Genomic DNA, 17583 nt, shown 5'->3' with positions numbered 1-17583 from the left:
TCTCACTCTGTTTCCCAGGCTGGAGTACAGTGACGCGATCACAGCTCACTGCAGCCTCAACCTCCCAAACATGATCCTCCCACCTCAGCCTCCTGAGTAACTGGGACTATAGGCGTAGTAGCTGGGACCACCATGCCTGGCTCATTTTTGTGTTATTTATAGAGACAAGCTTTTGCCATGTTGCCCAGGCTGGTCTTGAACTCCTGGGCTCAAGTGATCTGCCCACCTTGGCTGGCCTCCCAAAGTGCTAGGATTATAGGTGTGAGTCACTGCACCTGGCCTAAAATACATTCACATGACTAAAGCATTACAGAATTTAGCCAGATGCAGTGACTCACCTATAATGCCAGCTACTCTGGAGGTTGAGGCAGAAGAATTGCTTGAGGCCAAGAGTTTGAGACCAGCCTGGGCAACATAGTGAGACCTTATCTCAATCAATCAACCAATAAGTATTACAGGATTCCATCATTTTTTACACACTTACTATTTGCATGATTATGTGACAGACAGAAATGAAGATTATCACATTTCCAAAAGCTTTCGTAATGTCTTTTCAGACTCTGCATAAGTTGTATTGAAATAACCTGACATGATTTTAGTAAGTTTATTAAGAAAAATTTTTGTTCATTGTACAAGATACGGAAGATGCAAAATAATTTAAGAAGGAAAGTGAACTTAAAATACCACCTCTTTTGAAAACTGCTTTTAATATTTGTTATATTTCCTTCCACTCTTTTGTTTATGTGCCTTGTAGATTTTAAGTGCCTCCATAAAAATATATCTGCAAAACATTGCATTCTATCAGGGACTTTTCTTTCTGAGTTTTGGTTAAGTACACTGCCAAGTGTCTGCTTTTTGGTCCATTGCTTGTTGGTACTGCCACCTACTGGTAAAATCGGTCACTACATGCAAGCCTTTGGATGTGGTTTTAGTGGATTTTCTCTGCTTAAGATAGTTTGTGTGGAGAAGAGCATCACAATCTAAGAAACAGGGTCGGGGAGACCAGGCGTCTTTGGCAGGACTGCCAAAGGGGTGAAGAGTTTATGGAGAGATCTGTGTTATCAGAGGCCAGGATGGATGAATTCCTACCACATTACTGTGGTGGAGAGAACCACGTGAGCATGAACAAATTAGCTGAAAGTAGAGTCGAGACCAAAGCCCAGGTCTTGGCTCTACCTTTAGAACCTTGAATAAGTCACTTCATATCTCTGGACCTCAGTTGCCTCATCTGTTAATAAGGGACTTCAACCAGATGTCCTCCAAGGTGCTGTCCAGCACTGAGGAATGATAAATAGGCTGACATTCGTACTTGACCCCATCAGCCCTTACCCAGGCTAGGTGTTACTCATTGAGCCCAACACTCCCATGGGGAATGTGGACTTAGCTCAGAATCCTTTTGAAAATAATGCTCCAGGCTAGAAGCCATTATTCTCAGCAAACTAACGTGGGAACAGAAAACCAAATACTGCATGTCCTCACGTTAGAAGTGGAAGCCGAATGATGAGAACACATGAACATATGGAGGGAAACAACACACACTGGGGCCTGTCAGAGGGTGGGAGGTAGGGGGAGGGGGAGCATCAGGAAGAATAGCTAATGGATGCTGGGCTTAATACCTAGGGATGGGATGATCTGGGCAGCAAACCACCATGACACATGTTTACCTGTGTAACAAACCTGCACATCCTACACATGTACCCCAGAACTTAAAAGTAGGAGGAAAAAAAAAGAAAAGAATGCTCCAGGCTGCCACCTGTGGCTGATGGGAGTCAGCACCCAATTTCCAATCTATTTATGATCTCTCCTTTTGCTTTTTGATAATCAGCCTTTGGATTTGGTTATGAAGATGTTAAGAACGGCCTTTCACAGATGCAGAGAGATTAGATGTCCAGTTATTATAACATATTAGGGCTTTTTCTAATTATTAAAATAATATGGATTTACTGTCGAAAATCTAGACAAATACAAAGAAAGTTAAAAGCATCTAGCAAAACTCACCATTAAAATTTTGTTGCGTTTTCTTCTGGTTACTTTTATTCATACACATATACGTATTTATTCATTTTTAACAAAAGCAGGATAATGCTTTTATAAAACTTTTTTCTTACTCATGAGCATTTTCATGTATTATTAACTATTCATAAAAAACACACTTTTTGAAAGTCCTGGGGTGAAGAAAGTGGGAAGAAAAGAACAAAACTTTGAAAATGTTAGAAAGAGCCCTCACATCCTGTAGTTTCTGTTCAGACAGCAGCTGTCCCTGCCCTCCCCCTCTGCTGTCCCTAAGACCACCAGACTAGAGTCCCCAGCCTCTGATTTCATGTAAGTAAGTTAAAGACCCATAAGTAGATTTAAAAGTGCGTTATTGGCCGGGCGCAGTGCCTCATGCCTGTAATCCCAGCACTTTGGGAGGCCGAGGCGGGCAGATCACAAAGTCAGGAGATCGAGACCATCCTGGCTAACGTGGTGAAACCCTGTCTCTACTAAAACTACAAAAAATTAGCTGGGCGTGGTGGTGGGTACCTGTGGTCCCAGCTACTCGGGAGGCTGAGGCAGGAGAATGGCGTGAACCTGGGAGGCGGAGCTTGCAGTGAGCCAAGATCGCACCACTGCACTCCAGCCTGGGCGACAGAGCAAGACTCCGTCTCAAAAATAAAATAAAATAATAAAAATAAAAATACAAAAAATTAGCCGGGCGTGGTGGCAGGCACCTGTAGTCCCAGCTACTCGGGAGGCTGAGGCAGGAGAATGGTGTGAACCCAGGAGGCGGAGCTTGCAGTGAGCTGAGATTGTGCCACTGCACTCCAGCCTGAGCAACAGAGCGAGACTCTGTCTCAAAAAAAAAAAAAGTGCATTGTTGTTCATGACACATGCCTGGGTTTTAAGAAGACCATCAGCTAGTACAATAAATATGAATGAGTTAAATTCACTGCTGCCTCCTTCCTACACAGACATGTGGTGAGGACAAATAAGACTTAGCTTGGCTGGGTGCGGTGGCTCATGCTTGTAATCCCAGCACTTTGGGAGGCTGAGGCAGGCAAATCACGAGGTCAGGAGTTCGAGACCAGCCTGGCCAACATGGTGAAACCCCATCTCTACTAAAAATACAAAAAATTAGCTGGGCGTAGTGTCAGGCACCTGTAATCCCAGCTACTCAGGAGGCTGAGGCAGGAGAATCGCTTGAACCCGGGAGGCGGAGGTTGCAGTGAGCCAAGATCGCGCTACTGCACTCCAGCCCAGGTGACAGAGTGAGACTCTGTCTCAAAAAAAAAAAAAAAAAAAGACTTAGCTCATGGAAGACTTGTTAACAAGATACTAAGATTAATACTAACAGTGTAGCATGCAAAGTAGTGAGATGTAGTTTTTCACCTATCACACTGACAATGATGAAGAATTATAGTAATTAATGTTTCTAAGAGTAGAGAGAAACAAGTCTCACCCTCTGCTGGTAGCAATGCAATTAGTACGTCCTTCCAGAGGCCAGTTTCTGAAGGCTTAAAACTATGCATATGATCGGGTGCAGCAGCTCACACCTGCAATGCCAGCACTTTGGAAGGCCAAGGCAGGTGGATTGCGTAAGGCCAGGAGTTCTAGACCAGCCCTAGCAACATGGCAAAACCCCATCTCTACAAAAACTACAGAAATCAGCTGGTCATGTTCACCTGTAATCCCAGCTACTTGAAAGACTGAGGTGGGAGAATCGCTTGAGCCTGGGAGATCGAGGCTGCAGTGAGCTGTAATCACACCACTGCACTCCAGCCTGGGTGACAGAGTAAGACCTCATCTCTAAAACAAAACTATGTGTACCTTGACCCAATTATCCCACTTTTGGGGATTTATTCCACACAGGTTACTGAGGATAAAATGAAGGTATGTGCGGACATTCAGTTACACCAGCGAATGCATGCTCAGTACACTCTGAGCCACTGGTCAGGAGGAGCACAGAGCTCCAGTGTGGCCTGTGTTTGCTCAGCATGTAAAGGCACAATGGCTGGGTTGTTGGCCATGGTCATAGCCATAGGGCCTGTTCTCTGTGTGGTCCAAGTCATTCATTAACAATTCCATCCTCTTGTATCCAAGCTACCCCGAGGAAAGAAATCTGGTTTCCAGCCCTACAAAGGGCTAGAAAAGTGGTGCTATATCCACATTCACGTGGAATCCGATTTTTTGAAACTTGAGAATTCATGGGCATATTAAAGTATTTCTTCCGGATCATGCCTGCATGCTCTATGGCAGCTGGAAATGAAATGGAAACAGCTTCCATCCAGCTGCCAATTCCCTCTGTGAATGTGTCGCCATGCATAGTAAACATAATACATTCAGAAGACAGGAAAAATAGTTTCCTAAGACATTTAACTCTTCCAGAAGGATCATTACCAAAAGTAACTATTTCCAGAAGCAAGTGATGTCATTGTTTTGTTTTGTTCTGATTCGCCACACTGGCTAGAGCCTGTGATTGGATGTGTGAAAGTGAAGCATTTCTCTATGGCGTTCCTTATGCTGAAATCTAGGAAAAATGAATCAGGCAGACTGGGAAATCATAGTGAATTCCTTCATGGAATGTAAACAGCAGAAATTCACATTTCAATTACCCAGAAGGCAGAGCAAGGTTCCTGGGTAATCCTAGAGTCCGGGGCAACTGCGCCTTCTGAAGTCTCCCATGCACACTGCCCGCTGCCTGATACCTGATCCCTCCCTACATCACCATCTTCCTCTCCCCAGGGAATAAGGGCATTTAAGAAAATGCTGTTTAAAAAAAAGTTTTTAAAGAAAAAAAGTGCTCTTTAATTTTGACAACTGAAGATTCAGAAAGAATTTGCATAGTTTTTTAAATGAACCCACCTGTGAGGTTAGGTCCCTTTTGCAAGTACAGTTAGCCAATTTCTCTACTGCATCCTTAATAAAGCTTTGTCCAAAACCTTCCTAAAAATCATTTAAAAGTGTGTGATTTTGCCTGGGTATGAGTAGATAAATATAGTATCAACTTGGTTCTTGGAGTAAAATACTCGTATTTGCTAGCTGTGACCTTGAGAGCAGTATGGTTCAATGGAAAACTCCTGCTTTGGATCAGTCCTGGGTTCTAATTCCAGCACCACCAATTACTAGCTACTAGGTAATCAACTTCTCTAAACTTAATTTCCTTACCTGTAAGAGGATAATAATCTCAGTGGGGCGTGGTGGCTCATCCCTGTAATTCCAGCATTTTGGGAGGCCGAGGCGGGTGGATCACCTGAGGTAGGGAGTTCGAGACCAGCCTGGCCAACATGGAGAAACCCCGTCTCTACTAATAATAAAAAAATTAGCCAGGCGTGGTGGTACATGCCTGTAATCCCAGCTTCTCGGGAGGCTGAGGCAGGAGAATCGCTTGAACCCAGGGGGCGGAGGTTGCAGTGAGCCGAGATCACACCATTGCACTCCAGCCTGGGCAACAAGAGCAAAATTCCGTCTCAAAAAAAAAAAAAAAGAGGATAATAATCTCTCATAATATGGCTACAAAGATTGCATGAGATATTATATGTAAATATAATTTATGTCTCTCAGTAAATGTTAGTGCTATATGAATTTTTGCTAGAACATTCAAGTCCAGTGGTATTCACTAAGAAACCAGGGTAAGAGAGCGCCAAGTGTATAAGGCAGTTAATTCAGATAAAAAATAGAAATAGCGCAGTAGTGTTTCCAGTACTGAGTTCCTTTAAGAATTAAGATGAGCAAGCTCTCATCTTCATTGGGAAGAAACAGAGTAGGGTGAACATTGTAAATGCAGTTATCTTATGTTTTTTTATTGGGTGAAAGACAATACTCTGAAAAAAATTGGGAGTTGGTGAATTTTGGCCCTTTGTTTTTATTCCTGGCTCATTATTTTTATTTTTATTTAATTTTATTTATTTATTTATTTATTGAGATGGAGTCTCGTTTTGTCACCCAGGCTGGAGTGCAGTGGTGCTATCTGGGCTCACTACAACCTCCACCCCCCAAGTTCAAGCGATTCACCTGCCTCAGCCTCCCAAGTAGCTGGGATTATGGGCACGTGCCACCATGCCCAGCTAATTTTTGTATTTTTAGTAGCGATGGGGTTTCACCATGTTGGCTAGGCTGGTCTCGAACTCCTGACCTCAAGCGATCCATCCGCCTCGGCCTCCTAAAGTGCTGGGATTACAGGCGTGAGCCACCATGCCCAGGCCCTGGCTCATTATTTTTAAAAAGTAGGACTTGAGTTTCCAACCATGTGATCTTCCCACTTCCAAATGTATTATTGGAGAGAGAGATAAAACAGACAGAGTCTCGCTCTGTCACCCAGGCTGGAGTGCAGTGGCGCGATCTCAGCTCACTGCAAGCTCCGCCTCTGGGGTTCACGCCATTCTCCTGCCTCAGCCTCCCCAGCAGCTGGGACTACAGGTGCCCGCCACCACGCCCGGCTAATTTTTTTTGTATTTTTAGTAGAGACGGGGTTTTGCCATGTTGGCCAGGCATGAGCCACTGCGTGCAGCCATTATATGATAAAATCTTATAGAACTACCCGACATGGGATCAGGTATCATATAAGAGAATCCAGGTAGCTGGAGAGGTCCTTGGTGACCACTGTCCTGGCTACTGCAGTGAATTGGACAGTAACAGAACTCTCTTTGCAGGGAAATCTGATCCTGCAGCCTATGAGCAATGACTGTGCTTTCCTCATCTCTCTCCTTCTGTCTGAGCTCAGAGTGTGTGGAGAAAGCCCCAATTATTGGCTGTACGTAGGACCAACATACATGGATCTTTCTAGAGTAACAAGACACAGTAGACTGTCCCCAGAGTGCCAGGATTATAGGCATGAGCCACTGCACCTGGCCAACTTTGTGACTTAGTAAATTTGCAAAATGCAAGTTACCAAAGAATTTTATATACTACCTTTAAATAGTCTTATTTCAGTTGCAGGAATTAGGAACATTTATGTTGATGCCATATGAGTAAAGAAGCTTTAAAAATTTTTTTGTTTCTCAATAAAATTTGTCAGTAGATTATCTCTAATTCATTGCCATTAAGCATTGTAATACTCAAAAATCCCACCTGAGGCTGGGCATGGTGGCTCAGGCCTGTCATCTCAGCACTTTGGGAGGCTGAGGTGAGCAGATCACTTGAGCCTACTGCGGAACATGGCAAAACCCATCTCTACTAAAAATACAAAAATTAGCCAGGCATGGTGGCACGCATCTGTGGTCCCAGCTACTCGGGAGAATCGCTTGAGCCTAGGAGGTCAAGGCTGCAGTGAGCCATGATCGTGCCACTGCACTCTGGCCTGGGCAGTGGAGACCCTGTCTCAAAATAAAAGTAAATAGGCCAGGTGTGGTGGCTCATGCCTGTAATCCTAGCACTTTAGGAGGCCGAGGCAAGTGGATCGCTTGAGGTCAGGAGTTCAAGACCAGCCTGGCCAACATGGTGAAACCCCATCTCTACTAAAAATACAAAAATTAGCAAGGCGTGGTGGCACATGCCTGTAATCCCAGCTACTCGGGAGGCTGAGGCAGGAGAATTGCTTGAACCCAGGAGGTGGACATTGCAGTGAGCCAAGATCGTGCCACTGCACTCCAATCTGGGCAACAGAGAGAGACTCTGTTTCAAAAAAAAAAAATAGTAAATAAATAATAATAATAATTTCCCCCTCAGTATTATAACTCAATAGTTAAGTAATATATCATTAAATTAGAATATTGGTCTCCACCAAGAAACCAGTTTGCATCCCAGCCCTGTGACCCACTTACTTGTGTGAACCTAGGTAGGAACCTGATCCTGAGCCTAACCAGAAAAAAATTGAGCTATTTATACCTGCCATCCAGAGTTGTGGTGAGAAAGAGAAAGAGCATGTCTAAATGCCTTATATATGCCCATTGTTTATTCTTCAAAGAAAAACCTTTCTGATTTCTGCTTTTCATGGCATGATATCCAGAGACTCCCTGTAACTCTTCTTGCCTGAGATCTCCCTTCTCCAAGAGGTGTGGTGGTAGTTCCGGTGCAGGGTGTGTCTTCCGCTCTCTCTGTCGGTAGTTTCGTATTAGCTGTGTACTTTGCGTTATTCGATGGGTTGCCTTAGTTATTTACTGCTTAACTATCAAATATAAGCCTTTGTTTAGTAGAGAAATAAACAGTTCTTCTCTAAGTCCATCTTAAAAGAAAATAAGCCTGTATTTGCACATTTGTTTCCTGAAGTTTCTGATGCATACACCTTCAATACATGTTCTCTTTCTTTTCTGCAGATAGTAGTTCCTCAGGGAAGAACAGAAAAGAGGAAAGTTATATATTTGAGTCAAAGGGCGGTGGAGGAGGAGGGGAACACCCAGCCCCAGAAACAGGTAAACGTCCACCTTGGAAACCCTTTGCAGACTGTAGTCTTCTCAGAACTGCATGCCCTCTGGCTGAGGATATTCCCTGAGGCCATGAGAGCTCATGACAGGAGCACTTCGTCAGTGGACCGAAAGAACTGTCTCCTCGTAGCTTGTATTGCACTGCATCTTGGGGCTCCTGATAGTAACCTACCATCTTTGGACCTCAGCTGCCTTTTCTATACACCCTTCCAGGTGTGACACCTGTGGAAAATGTCATACTTGTGGCATGGTGGGAGAACACAAGCTTTAGAGTCAGATGCCACAACTCAAATCCTTACTCAAAGCTGGGCACAGTGGCTCACGCCTGTAATCCCAGCACTTTGGGAGGCCAAGGCAGGAGGATTGCTTGAGCTCAGGAGTTCAAGACCGGCCTGGGCAATATGGCAAAATCCCGTCTCTACAAAAAGTACAAAAATTAGCCAAGTGTGGTGACATTCACCTGTAGTCCCAGGGAGGCTGAGGTGGGAGGATAACTTGAGCCTGGGAGGTCGAGGCTGCAGTGAGATAAGATTGTGCCACTGCACTCCAGCCTGGGTGACAGAGTGAGACCGTCTCAAAAAAAAAAAAAAAAAAAAAATTCTCACTTACGCACTAAACTGTATGACCTTGAGCAGGCTATCTTATTTCCCTGGATCTCAGTTTCCTCATTCGTAAGATGAGGATAGTAACAATACCTGCCTCATAGGGTTGCTAAGAAGAATATATGGGATAATTAATCTAAAGCATTTAATGCACTGTGTGGCTCATATTATGAGCCAAATATAGAAATGATGGCAGTTATTACCGAGTTATTTATGATGAAAGAAGAGTAAAGGTCTTAGAGTACCTAGTTCTCTTTCCAAGTGCCCCAGTGACAAAGACAGAAGACAATAGAAATGAGGGAAGGGTGTAGGAAGTAGAATATTACTAAGTGGAAGAAGAATACAATAATGTCATTAATTTTGGTTGATTTTAACTAGAAAGAAAAGACTTTGGACACCATCCTTTAGAAAGGCAGGCTTTAGTCTTAAATCCTACAAACTAGTAAAAGAAGCTTTAGAAGAACAAAATATAAGCTTAAGTTATAAACATTGAGAAAACTTTCTTTTTACCCTATTTATAATATTTGGGCAATATTAAAACACAATGTTTAAACAATAGATAGTTAAGAATAATCTAGATGTCAAGTACCTGGGTGACCCCCTTGGTCTGCTGGCCTTCTGGACTTAGCCTGTCCCAAGATATTTGAATAAAAGAGGCCCTGTGCCCTATCAAGGGAAGAGGGAAACCAGCCTGCCTCTTGCCTCCCCATACATATGTATCCAGAGTCTCAGCTCTAGTTGGCTGTTGCCTATTCTGGTTGTTACATATTTTTTTTTATTTTGTTTTTGAGACATCGAGTCTCACTCTGTTGTCCAGGCTGGAGTACAGTGGCGTGATCTCAGCTCACTGCAGCCTCTGCTTCCTGGGTTCAAATGATTCCCCTGCCTCAGCCTCCCTAGTAGCTGGGATTACAGGTGCATGCCACCACGCCTGGCTAATTTTTGTATTTTTAGTAGAGATGGGGTTTCGCCATGTTGGCCAGGCTGGTCTCAAAACTTCTTACCTCAAGTGATCCGCCTCCCTCAGCCTCCCACCATGCTGGGATTACAGGTGTGAAACACTGTGCCCAGCCTGTTACATATTTTAAATGTCACCCCCATTCATATGAACAGAATACATAATTCATCACCCTAGCTGGTTACTGAGAATACCATTTTGTGTTTTAGAAGGAGCTAGAAAGTTGTAAATCTCAAATTATCCAAACTAAGCCAACTAAATATTAAAGGTCAAGAATAATTTTCAATATTCTGGCAAGTACTTTTGGGAGATTTCATTTTCCTTGTCATAAAAGCATTAAACAGGAATCAGATCAGACAGTTTAGCAGCCTCATATCTGACTTAGCAAATAGAACATTTTCCCAGATCTCGTCTGTTTCATTGTTACCATAGCTAAGCCTGAGCCCCGGCATTGGGATTGGCATCTTCAATCACAGCTTCCTAACCCTTTAGCCTAAATGCTGGTGCTCATCTTTAAGCAAGTCCCCCAGACTGGGGCTGGGTGTTGCGGTCCAATTCGTGAGAAATGATTTGGGGTTCCTGGGGTTTTCTGTGGGTATTGACCAAAGTCTCTTTTTTTGTCCTGTTTCTTTGTAACATATGCAACTTATAGGAAGGTGGAGGGAGAATGACACCTTGGGGCCACTTAGCCGTGTCAGAACTTCTTTCATCAGGTGGAGACTAGGAGGCAGTAGTAGCTACTGAGGCCCCAAACTGCTGGCATGGAGAGACCAGGCAGCCATCTTGACACCTCCAGAGCTGCCGTGTGTGGAATGAGACAGCTGTAGAATCCAATTCCAGTCCATAGGGTTATCACCGATTTGCATCTTTCACAATTCTCTGGAGGAATGCTGGCCTCTTCCAGAACTTTGTTTGATACCTGACAGTCTCTAAAGCAGCTTTCCCATCCCCTCCTCTGGCAACCAGACACTTTCAAACTGTTCTTGAGAATCTTGTTCAGGAGTTTTACCTGGGATTCTAAAAATACACCAGAGTTGAAGTGCCGTGAGTGTGTCATCAGCTCCAGGTCCTCTTGTCTTCAAGAGGCGGCCAACTATACCTGGGACCAGTTTTAAGCCCAGTAAATCAAGACTGTCTGGAGTGAACTTCCTCAGCTACCTGCCCCCCAAATGAAAAAACTCATCTGGTTGCATTCACCCCTCTTCCTCTCCTCCACTACTAAAGGAAGAGGTGTCCCCTCTTTCCAAGCTCTCTCTCCCTGATCTGGATATAGCCCCTGATTTCCTCAGCTTCATTTCTCATCATCTCCTAGCTCTCCCACGTTTTTCTTCTCTGTTTCTTTACTGGCTCATTCCCCTGACTGTGATCACGTTCAAATTTCTTAATATGGAAAGAAACAAAGTAGCATCCTCCATCTTCTGTCCTCCCATAAATGAATTACCAATTGCTAAATCCAGTGGGCTCTCCAGGCTTCACCTCACTTGACCTTTCCTTAGCATTTGATTCAGCTGAGGACTTTCTTCTTGGACGTCTCTTTCCTCAGCTTCCAAAAGCCCACTCCCTACTATAGCGGTCGTCCTCCTATTTCTCTGACTGGTCGTCTTCTGTTTTTTTGGTCCTCTGCTTTTGTCTGCCCTCTAAATGCTGGTGTTTCCCAGGACCTTGTTCCTGGCTCACCTTTCTTCTTCCTTTCTCTCTGGCTGTCCTACCCACTATCGCGACTGCAGCTACCACCTTTATGCTGAAGGCTCCCACATATTTAGGCCCAGATAATCCAAAAGCTTAAGAGAAAATTCCACCTGATCGCTGATAGGCATCTCAATCTGACAAATATCAAAAAATAAACTTATCTCCTTCAACCGCGCAACAGTCTCTATCATACATCAAAATCACTCAAGCAAAAATCCTACAGACCAGGTAGATGGACCACCTATTTTATTAATACATCTGTGCTCCATATATAATTCTATCATAGTAAGTATAATACCTTGTTGCATTTTTTCCCATTTAAATGTCTACCCAGAATTAGTCGTTCAAAAACAGTCTCATTTACATTTTGCAGAAGTAGAGTACCATAGTGGTTAGAACTACAGGCTCTGGGGCTGTCCCGTCTGGGGTTATTTGCTAACTCTACCACTTAACAATCTTAGACAAGTCACTTCAGTCTCTTTTTTTTTTTTTAAAGACAGGATCTTACTCTGCCACCCAGGCTGGAGTACAGTTTAAGAGCTCACTGAAGCCTCTACCTCCCAGACTCAAGTGATCCTTCTGCTTTAGCCTCCCGAAGTATTGGGATTATGGACATGGGCCACTGTGCCCAGCCTCACTTCTCTTTTTTTTGAGATATGCTCTCACGCTATCACCCAGGCTGGAGTGCAGTAGCCTGATCATGGCTCATAACAGCCTCAACTTTCTGGGCTCGGGTGATTCTCCTACTTCAGCCTTCCAAGTAGCTGGGACTGCAGGTGCATGACACAACTGGCTAATAATTTTTTGTAGAGACAAGTTCTCGCCATGTTGCCCAGGCTGGTCTCGAACTCTTGGGATCAAGCAATTTTCCCACCTCTGCCTTCCAAAGTGCTGGTTTCACAGGCCTGAGCTACTGTGCCTGGCTCTCACTTCATTGCTGATGCCATAGCTCCCTCATTTGTAAAATGGGGATAATAATAGCACCAACTTATGTGGTGGTTGTGAGAATTCAGTGATGTAAGCTATAAAGCTGGTATTCTTGGCATTAGCTTATCTTGAGGGGGGTGGTATTTATTTACAAATAAAAGGATTATCAGCACTTAGCTTAGTGTCTGGCACATGGAAGAAGGCTTTTAATGAATGCAGAATGAATGAGTAAATGAGAGCAAATGTTATAGAATGAGCCTACACAAAGGAGATGTTTCTCCTCTAGTTCCACCAGTTGGCAAGATTCCTATAGCTAAAAACGGTTCCACCACATCATCTCCAGACCTGGCCTGGCCACAGAGTAGATCAGACTAAAAATAGAGCCTGCTAAGCTTGATAAAAAAGACTGATATTGGCACACCCTGTCCTTCCAGACTCCTGCAAGCCTTGCTACTTCTAGTCTGGTGTCTAGGATCCGCCTCACGGGAAAAACTAAAGAAATGTTTTCCTTTAATGTCTAAAATCACACCAGCATATTTGGAAGTTAGTTTTCAACAAAGTTCTACTGACTGAGTCGGTTCCCTGGATTTAGAAAGGAAATAAATTTCTTAAGCCCTAACCAGAACAAGAAATCAGGAGTTAGTTCATACTTAGTTGAAGAATGATCATGTATGAATCCATAAATATAGTCTATGACTACAACAAAAAAATTTCGTGATCAGAATGCCTATTTCAGTTGGATATGAGTGATCAGATGGTAGTATGTGTACCCATTGATGCCATACAAATTTTGTAGGAAGCTAGTAGAGAATTTGGTTTTAAAGAGGTCTGTGTTGGCCGGGCACGGTGGCTCACGTCTGTAATCCCAGCACTTTGGGAGGCCAAGGCAGGTGGATCACGAGGTCAGGAGTTCGAGACCAGCCTGGCCGAGATGTTGAAACCCTGTCTCTACTAAAAATGCAAAAATTAGCTGGGCACAGTGGCAGGCACCTGTAATCCCAGCTACTTGGGAAGGCTGAGGCAGGAGAATCGCTTGAACCCAGGAGGTAGAGGTTGCAGTGAGCCGAGATTGAGCCATTACACTCCAGCCTAGGCAACACAGCAAGACTCCATCTCAAAAAAAAAAAAGTCTAGGTTTGGGACCTGGACCTACAACTTACAGCCTCCTAGGCAAATAAGCAAATTACTTAACCTCGGTACACCTTAGTTAATCTGCAAAATGGTGGTAATACTGATACCAATTTGTTTGGATTAAATAAAATAGTGCATGCAAAGCGCGTAGCATATAGTGACCAGTAGCTGTCACTGTGACTAATCACTGGCTTGCCCTCTTCATGTCTAACCTTCTCAAAGGTGCGGTGCTACCCCTGGCGCTGGGTTTGGCTATCACTGCTCTGCTGCTTCTCATGGTTGCATGCCGACTACGACTGGTAAAACAGAAACTGAAAAAAGCTCGTCCCATTACATCTGAGGAATCGGACTACCTCATAAATGGGATGTATCTATAGTAATGTAATTTCAATAGCTTGGGGCAGGGACATGTTTTGTTTATAATTTATACATCTATTAAGTTCTGGATATTTACAGCTTCTTTTGTTTTTAATTGGGCCAGAAGATTCTGCAAATCCCAAATCTTTCTTTATTATTTATTGTAAAAAAATGTTCCTTAGAAAGTCGTAAAATATTTTGAAATTTAGAGAGGAATTCATGATTAAAGATTTCTAAAAATATAATTCTGATTTATGTAAGCTGTCCCTGAAAATAGAAATGTGTACTTAGCTGAGAGAAAATTCAGCATCTCAGGAGGTGGTATTAGGATGACTGTGTTAACCCATTACCTTTTAGAAGCCAACTGTTGGCCCCTTACCATGCTGGACTGCTATAGGCCCAGCTTCCCCTTGTTCTGTGGCCCTTTTCTTCCTCCTTGAAGCTCCCAATGTTCTTTTTCTTTTCCCCTCTAAACCTGTTTCTGAGAGTGGATCTCAAGCGAGTTCATGCCTTCAATCAGATGTTACTTATGGTGGGTATACCTAAATTATAAACCTATGTACAAGTCAGTGAGCCTTAAGGAAGGTGAGTGTGGGTCCTTCCTAATCCCTCTGACATCATGTCATATAGGTGGCTGCCTCCTTAGACTGACCTTTGGAAGAAAAAAAAAACCCAGACTTTGAATTAGTAACAGCTCTAAGATGGTCATGCAGTGAGATAGGAAATCAAGATGGAAGCAGAGAATCTGGCATGCCAAAAACTAACAGAAACTTAGTTGAGGGCAAAGAGAGCAAGGAGAACGTTTAATACTTCGTTACATCAAGTCAACACTGCTCCATGGTGAGAGCACAGCAACTCATTTATATATATATAGCCTTTGTTGATGAAAGAGAAAAATGACAATTGAAGAGAGGACGTTGAGTGGATTGCTGGGTACAGCTTTTGTAAAAATGTCACTGTGGCTTTCATCCAATGGAATGAGTCGATTTTTTTTAATGCTATAAAATGTTAGAATGTGCCATCAGCTAATGCCAGGCTTACATATTTCTAGAGCATAAAGCAGTTTTTCACAAATTCATCTTTATAGAAAACCAGCATCTAGCTTAGCATCTTTCCCCTTTTAATTTGTAGGCTTTTAAAGGCAAATCATTCCCACCATCACTTAACGCTGGGATTATACACATTCTAGAAATTATTCTGAGAGGAATGTATAGTATGGTGCCTATCTACACTCACATGATATTCTTATTTACATATTTTTTTTACCATAAGTGGCAAATATTTTAAAATATTTGAAAAACACTCCAGAATCTAGTACACTTTATTTTTAGACTGAACCTAAAGTAGGTTGTTCTTTTAACAAGGGGTTTAATTTGGGTGGGGAATATAACATATCAAAATACATGAATAAATGGAAAGTTACTTCTAGAAAAGCAAAGAAATTGGGTATCATTTTTGTTTCTTGGGAAGCTAATTTTGTTGAATGTTTAGAATTGGGCAAAGATGTAAATTTTTGAAGGGCAGTGTAGAAAAATTAATTTTGTGAATGAACTTAAGATGTCTGTACTCTATATGTGATGCTGTGCAGTTTGTTTTTATATGGAAAGATGTCACCTATAGCCATAACCAATAAAATAAAAACTGATGAGGCATGCAGCTTTCAGCACATCTTTTATACATGAAGAAATTAATTTTGTGTTGCTATTGTGTTGAAATATCCAAGATGTTCTGTATCTATGTAAACATGATTCCTTTAATAAATTGTATTTTATTATTAAGCCTTTTTTTCCTTTTAATATAATCATAAGTTGCTATTATTGACTGAGCTGTTACTGCATTATTTGGATTCAATCATACCAACCCTATTTTATAACGGGGGAAATTGAATATTAGAGAAAGTAACTTGCCTGGGGCCACATAAAGCATACTCGAGGGAAGGAGAATCAAGGTCTACAAAATATTTATATTATCAGGTAGACTGAATGTGACTTTTAAAAGTGATCTTACCTGTAGATTATCTGATTGAAGGAGTTCTGCATCTAAGACAATTGAAACATAATTTTAAAGGGAAAGGTGTCCACAATTTATCTCTTAAACATGTTCTTGTGTTTTACATGTCTTTTCCTAAGGCTAACTCCTCCTGAACACTTAAAACTTACTTTTTCCTTTCATTCTTAGTAGACAGCAGCTACTCCTCCAGCCTTCCACAGCATTTTACTGTTTCAAATCAGCTGAGTACCCAATACATTCTCTTCCATAGGAAAATAACAGGATTTTTTTCATCTTGCTCCCAATGACTTTGAAACCTGTGGTCTGGCCCCACAACTCAGTCCCACTCAGCAACACCTCTCTTCAGTTACTGATGGCTGTTCACATTGCCCTTTACTAGACTTTCCTTTGACCCACACATAGAGATGCTTTTTTTCTTTTTTTGGGACCGAGTGTCACTCTGTTGCCCAGGCTGTAGTGCAGTGGTGTGATCTCAGCTCTCTCAGCTCACTGCAACTTCCGCCTCCCAGGTTCAAGCAATTCTCGTGCCTAAGCCTCTGATTAGCTGGGACTACAGGTGTGCGCCACCACGCCCAGCTAATTTTTGTATTTTTTTAGTAGAGATGGGGTTTCACCATGTTGGCCAGGCTGGTCTCGAGCTCCTGACCTCAGGTGATCCACCCACCTCGGCCTCCCAAAATGCTGGGATTACAGGCGTGAGCCACCACGCCTGGCTGAGATGCATATTTCTATTTCCCTTTCCATTTTGCTGTTCAAGGCCAACTCTGTTGATTACTTCACCTGTGTAAACAAACAGGTGTGCTGTGCCCCAGAACACAAGCCACCATCCTTACCTTCAGATGTTCCCTCAACATCATGTTGATGATGCCTCTTAACGCAGCATCTGAGCCTGAGATTCCGTAATTTGGGCTCCTTGTTAAATTCTATTATAGTATCTCAAAACAATTTCATGTTTTGGCTTGCTTTCTCAAAATGGATTATGCCACTTTATTCCTAGCAGAATTACTTTAATGTTTTGTTTTCTGGACTTCAGGTTTTCTACAATTTTTCGGATTAAAATTGAACGAGAATTTCTAACAAAGAACTGCCCAAGCTGAATACAAAGAGGGAGAAGCTTAGTTTGCAGTTTGCCATTCACAAATTTCTCGTCTCATTGGCTTTTTTTAAGCATCTGTGTTGCAGACTTTTCTGTTCCTGTCCCCATTTTCCGACCTACTGGATTCTAGTATTCTAAAAATAAAATGAATATTTTAAGTTATAGCTACTTTAGTGGATAAACACAGATTCTCCAGCTAAATACAAAACCACCAAGGACAAAAATAAGGTTAGACATCCCAAAGCTGAATGTTTTTGGGAATTGACTGGTTAGAACTGAGCCTTCTCCTATATTTCCCATATTTAGGTCTAAGTATCTCTTCCTTCCTACTTATTTTAATTCTCAAATCACATCAGTTTTTAAAATCTTATGTCATCACCCTGGAAATTGGAAAGAGATCAATTTATAATATTATTCAGCTTAAATCCTTTTATGAAGTTATTTCAAAATTTAGGAAACTTCTCAAAATATTTT

General features: G+C 42.4%; 1 protein-coding gene across 2 annotated transcripts in view; it reads left to right on the top strand.

The window, feature by feature from the left end:
* LRP11 (LDL receptor related protein 11) overlaps positions 1–15781 on the top strand; it is a 45849-nt gene extending 30068 nt beyond the window's left edge. The window contains exons 6-7 of one of the 2 annotated variants that reach the window (XM_055267158.2): positions 8232–8327; positions 13869–15781. In XM_055267158.2, the coding sequence (XP_055123133.1) occupies positions 8232–8327; positions 13869–14023 (251 nt within the window). In that variant the 3' untranslated portion in view covers positions 14024–15781. The remainder of the gene's footprint in view (positions 1–8231; positions 8328–13868) is intronic. The other variant, XM_055267165.2, reaches the window with a different exon arrangement.
* The last annotated feature ends 1802 nt before the right edge of the window (positions 15782–17583 follow it).

Source organism: Symphalangus syndactylus, chromosome 2 (assembly GCF_028878055.3).
Source record: "Symphalangus syndactylus isolate Jambi chromosome 2, NHGRI_mSymSyn1-v2.1_pri, whole genome shotgun sequence".
NCBI lineage: Eukaryota > Metazoa > Chordata > Mammalia > Primates > Hylobatidae > Symphalangus > Symphalangus syndactylus.
Note: the sequence above shows the minus strand (reverse complement) of the source record. Positions and strands in the feature narration are given on the sequence as shown.